The 6,206-nt window shown below is 39.9% G+C and overlaps 1 protein-coding gene across 1 annotated transcript; it reads right to left on the bottom strand.

Annotated features, from left to right (window-relative positions):
- Positions 1-3,455: 3,455 nt before the first annotated feature.
- Positions 3,456-4,232, bottom strand: LOC102248355 (density-regulated protein-like). The gene is given in 2 exon segments (XM_014546145.1): positions 3,456-3,806; positions 3,808-4,232. Coding segments are annotated over 2 exon segments (597 nt in total). The 5' UTR covers positions 4,126-4,232; the 3' UTR covers positions 3,456-3,527.
- Positions 4,233-6,206: the final 1,974 nt, after the last annotated feature.

Genomic DNA, 6,206 nt, shown 5'->3' on the forward strand with positions numbered 1-6,206 from the left:
TTTGTTTTTCCTGGAGATTTTTCATTTTCTTTCTGAGCTGCCTCACTACCTGGATTATTCATGGTATTTGATGAATTCCTTTTCTGTCTGGGCATCTATGTATAAGTGGAATTTCTCTAGCAGATTAAAACCAAGAGATCTATTTTTTTTTCAGTAGGTGGTGCTGAATCACAATTTTTTAGCTCCCTTGTACTTCTCTAGCTATACAGATCTCTTTGGGGAGTTAGTTCCTTGGGTAGATGGTTTCCTTGTATGTGCTCTTAGGTCACACCCATCCCAGGGAACCAACCCCACAAGAAAATGTAGTCAGTGATGATTCTCTAATCTGCAAAATTCCATTGCTGCCCTGCACAGACAGATGCTGCCATCAATGTAGCAATGATGCATGGATGTGGAGCTGAGGTATCCTGGCTGGCTTCTTTGTTGTTGGCAACCTCAGATCTCTATGGGGTCCACCCTGCACACCGGCTACAGGACCAGTCACAGCATGCACCCTTTGCTTAGGGAAAAATATGATGCTCTAGTATCAGTTCTCAGGTTTGCAGATAATGTTTTCTACAACCCAACACCAAGAGCAAAGGGAGTTGAGCTCTGGGTGGTTACAGGGTAGCCAGGTTCCATGGCTTTGTTTCTCTGTTTGAAATGCAGACCACGGTTGCAAGGCTCTGTGTGCTTGCCCAGGTTTCTGGGCTCAGTCACAACTTGTACAGCCCACTCCTGCAGAAATGTCCACTGAATCTCTTTACTCCTCCCAGCTGAAGAGAGTGCCAGCCACAATCTAATTCCTCCCCTCCCCAGGCTGAGCCCCACTGTAAGCTCCCAGCTGCAGAGCTGCATCTCTGGCTCATCTCAGATTTTCTCTCTTCTTGCCTCTCCAGTTCACTCCCACTTTGCCCAACTTTAGATGTTTCAATGAGCAGATCTTTTAGGTATGTTTGTGTGTTGATCAGAGAATGCTTTGTTGAGTTATAGCTATTAAAATTGGTGAAATTTCAAGGGTGAGACCAAGGGCACCTCTGATGCCACCATTCCTTTGATGGCACTTCAGGTACTTTTTTTAATTATCACATATGTAATTGCATTTAATAGTTACAACCCTATAATGGAGTTACTGTCTTACAAGTGAGGAAGCTGAAACCCAGAGAGGTAAGAATACCATGCTCAAAGTCATCCAGTTACAATAAATTTTATTTTTAACTTCAATTCATGTCTCTTTAATCAAAGCTCTTCTCATCCTTTTTAATGTCTATGCTATTTTACTGAGGAAGATACTGTGGATTAGATTATCAAAGTTTTTAAGTATATATACTAGAGGCCCAGTGCACAAAATTTGTGCACTGCTAGGATCCCTAGTGGCTGCCGGATACTCCCTCCCTTCCCCCAGCCTCCTGTTGCTGCTGGCCAGGGCCTCCCTCCCTCCTTCCCTCAGCTGCCTGCCAGTGCCACTGGCCAGGGCCTCCGTCCCTTCTCCTGGCTGGCCAACCCCCTGGCCAAACTCCCAGAAGAACTCCGGCTGAGGGGTCAATTTGCATACTACACTTTTATTATATAGGGTGTATATATGTGATAAACATGTTATATATAAGGCATAAAGTAGATTCAGTGAAAGCACAGGATAAATAATAATTCATAGATCTACTTGGAGGAGTCAGAGAAGGCCAGAAGATGTTTCTTTGTAACATGCATGGAGAAAGTAGAGCATATGGAATAAACGGCATGAAAATATCATAAAACACGTGAGAACACACATGCTTGGCAACTATAAGTTTTGTGGTTTTCCTAGAGTGTAAGTTTTTAGGAAAGAAGTAGAAAATGATGGACAAAAAAGTAATGGGCAAGTTATTGAAGAGATTTGTATGCCATACCAAGAATCTCAGATTTATCCTACAGGACATGCAAATCTACTGAATAGTTTTGAACAGATAAATCATTAAGATTTCACTTCAGCGAAAATAATTCTTAAACAATGATAAAAATGGTAATTAATGGTATAAAGTAATAATAATGAAGTGATTTGTTACATCACTTTTTTTTTTTTTTTACACAAGGACAATTTTAATCCTGCATTTTCCTGCAGTCACATCCACTGCTGGCTATATATGGATTGAAACTGCATTTTCCAAGAACTCTGAACATTAAGAATCTTTACATGAAGTCACATGTATTGATATAGGCATACAGACATCTTCCAGCACCAACAGCATACATAACACATACCACATGGTCTCGAGGGATAAATTTGCTTCATCAGATAATAATATTTAGTAAAATTCACAGTTAATGCAGAATTTCCTTTTTTTAAATTTACATCTTTACTACACATTCTAAGATTTTAATTATTTATAAAAACATTCAAGATTGTAATTTGCATGGCAATAAACAATAGGTTCTAAATTTATTAAAGGAATCTATAGCAATTAAAATACCACCAGTCTTCCACTTGTAGCACCTGGCTTAAGACCTTTATAAAAACAAAAGTTTAAATTTGTTTAGTACATTCATTATAATGGTCAGTTTCTCTTGTGAGAAAAACATGTTTCAGTTGCTATTTCCCAGACAATATATTGAACACGGGTTTATAATATCTGCAACTGGTTAGCAGGATTTTACACTCAGATAGCCAGAACAAGAACTCCCAGCCTCTGTAAATGGCCTTCCTCTCAGAACGATGACAATGTATAAAATGGATTTGGGGTCTGCCCCCTACTTAACATTATTAAACATGTTTTCAAGTATTCTTGGAAAATATTTTAAAATTTAGGTGTAATAGTCTACTATATGATGCACCATAATTTCTTTAACCATCTCCCAATTGTTCATTTATATCATTTGCAATTTTTTTGATAGTAGGAGTAACATCTTAATGAACCTAAGACATACCTTTAGGATAATGTCAAAGAAGTGGTTTACTAGGTCAAACAGTGCAGATGGTTTTAAGGCTTGTCATATACTTGATGAATAATATTCAGAGTAGCTTGAACAACTCCAACCAGCAGTATGTTTATGGGCCCACAAAGTGGACTTGGTTAGTAACAATGAAGCCCATTCAACCACAAATCCATCAGATGCTCAGGCATCTTAGAACGATCACGCTGAAGAAGCAAGGAGATAATTATGCCTGGGGAAGAAGCCCAATTACAATTCTTTAAAACGTCACTCAGCTTTAAACCAGATTAAATCACGACACAAAATAAACTTCCCACAAAAAGTCTACAGTGTTTTTCCAAAAATAAAAAGTTTAAAAGACAGAAAGAGAAGTCAGGACGAAGTGACCAAAATTTTTTATTTGACTAAATTCTATTTCATGCATAAGCATGATAGTCACCCCTGTTTATCAGACTTTGGCAATAAAAACAACAACAACAACAAAACACACAAGCAGCCTTGTACAGAACAGTGAAAATGCTGAGGGTAGTCCACAGTTTTACTGTAGGATAAATATTTTTATTTTTTTCAAATGGCCTCTCTCCCCCTTTGGCCATATCAACTCTCAGTTCAGACCATTAAATACAGACAAATTTTCAAAATCACTTCTTCACTTCTCCAAGATCTGCAATGCTATCATCATCCACCTCTGGCCATTTTTCCTGAATGGCATCAACGATGTCGTCTGTAAAGTCTCCCTGAATGATGATCTCATCCTCCCCTGTCACTGAGGCACCACAGGAGAATTTTTGAGCAAAAAAATTTTGTGCTTCTTTAAGATTAATATCAAAACTTGCAAGGCCCCCCACTCTTGTTACGTATTTCTTCTTTGCTCTGGGAATTTTGGCTATCGTAACCTTTTGTGGTACGGTCTTCTTTTTTTTGTTTTATTTGACCCCTTCCACCTCTCTTTTGTTTTTTCTTCTCTTCCTCTTCTCCTGCTGGTCCTTGACCCTCACTAATTCCAGCTTCTTGTTTGGGTGAATTTTCTACTGTAAGTTTTGCAAACTCACTTGGAAAATTCTTCTCTAACCACTGTCTACATTTAGGAAAATCAGGCATATAACCACAGTACTCTGTTGGTAATGAACACACTCCACAGTAAAGAACCCGGAGTGGGTAATCTGCATCTAACTTGGTATTGCTCCTGGAGTCTCCTTTGCAATCATGCCCCACGGATTCAGTAATGTTAGCAGTCATCTCACAAACCCAGTGGTTGTACAGAAGCCCACGCCTACGCCCCGCCACTACCTCCAGCTGAAACGACACATGCAACTCCTCTTCTCTGGCCTGGGCCCCCCGAGAGCCCATCTCTGTTACATCACTTTTTAATATTTAGGGTAATATATAGAATAAACAGCTGAGAGTGTTGCTGAGAGTTTGTAGGCATTCTGGCCCTAAGGAATGGTAAGCATGACATGATTTCTTATACCAGAAAGCAAGACCTTTTCAGTAGTTTTATTACTTGGCCAATTATGTGTGCACCCTTTCCCCCCATAAATTAGGAAATTTGGTTGTTACTCTTATAGGTCAGGTTCATTTTAAAAAATCATTTTGTACTTACCTTCATGAGCATGGATGATTTTTAGGCCATTATTTTCTTAATATTGCCTAGGTTGTTTGGTACCTTGGGTCCTAGAGAGTACATTTTATTGGGTACAATAACTAATAGTGCCAGACTCTACTAACATACAAATGCACATTTCCATTAGCAAGTGTCTACAGGGCAATTTTCAAGCAATGTCTTACAACACCAATTCCAATTACTCAACCACATGATACTTACAAAATTTTATCTGATGAAGCCATCTAACTAAGCATTCAAAGACCATCTATACTAATAAAAAGGTAATATGCTAATTAGAATGGACGTCTTTCGGACGTCCTTCCAGATGTCCTTCCGGACATCTTTCCAGACAAAGCCACAGTGGCTGCCTGAGGCTCAGGCGTCTTTCAGACGTCCTTCCAGATGTCCTTCGGGACATCTTTCCGGACAAAGCCACAGTGGCTGCCTGAGGCTCAGGCAAGCCACACATGGCGGCTGCTGCTGCCAGGGCTGGCCTGAGGCTCAGGCAAGCCACAGTGGCTGTGAGGGCCAAGACTCAGGCAGCCGTGGCAGCCAGCAGTGGCTGCAGCAGAGGCATGATGGGGGCCTCGCCTTCCCCTGATCGGCCAGTAGCCTCCCGCAGAGGGAGGCCAGACTGTTGCTTAGGCCTGCGGGCCTAAGCCATCAGTAGGACATCCCCTGAGGGCCCCCAGACTGTGAGAAGGGGCAGGCCGGGCTGAGGGACCGCCCCCCCCCCAGTGCATGTATTTTCATGCACTGGGCCTCTAGTATAAATATAAACATAGATGATGCTAGAATCTTTTTTTCTGTTTTTATATCTGTTTTTATAAAAATAAATAAATATTTTTAAAGGTTTTAATTTCAACTTGATATAAAAATGGACTAACTTGATTTTTTTAATTAAGTAAATTTAGTTACAATTTTGTATAAACCAAGAGGAAAGGAGAAGACTTTAGATAGTCATGTCTATAGCAGATACTCATCCTTTCTCTTTTTTGTATTTTGTGATCATGTGGCCAATGGAATAAAATTACTTACTGATGCAATCTTTTTTTACTAAGTAAATTTCAGGGAAAACCGGTCTGCTCCCACTAATATGATTTCCAGTATCTGGCACTTGTGACATATGAGAGGAATAATCCTTGGTTTCTTGCTTTGAGTTTAGCCTGCATTCAAACAGGAGAGGCTGATGGCTCATCATTCTTTCTAACCACATGATGTTGCTTTTGTGGTAGGATAAGATAGGTAAGATCTCCAGCTCAGTAATTTTTTATGACCCAATAAAGGTACTAACTTAGGAATCTCTGCCGTCAAGTATTAACAAGCCATATTCTTTAAACATGTTTCATAGTAACAGTGCCGTTTTTGTCTCTTCTTTACTTTTTCCCTTTTTGTATCACAGTGGAGCTCCTTCACTTTCCATGCAGTGTATCTTTCTAGGTCACACCCTTGCTGCCTCAAGAATTTTAACAAGAGTTATAAATCTACAGTGTCCACATACTTGGAAATAGCTTCCTGACCTTATTCTTCATCATTTTCACATGAGTATTTGCTATGACTTTGAGTAATGGTGTGTGTTAAGAAAGCATATTATATAAATAGGTCGTGCCCCTTGTACACAATGAGGCCATGAGCTTCCTGGCTCTGTAAGCTGTTCTCCTGCTTGGTTTTCTAGCAGCAGAGCTGTCATTGGGAAGCTCCTACCTCCTTTTCT

The sequence above is a fragment of the Myotis brandtii genome, unplaced genomic scaffold (assembly GCF_000412655.1).
Source record: "Myotis brandtii unplaced genomic scaffold, ASM41265v1 scaffold431, whole genome shotgun sequence".
Classification (NCBI taxonomy): Eukaryota; Metazoa; Chordata; class Mammalia; order Chiroptera; family Vespertilionidae; genus Myotis; species Myotis brandtii.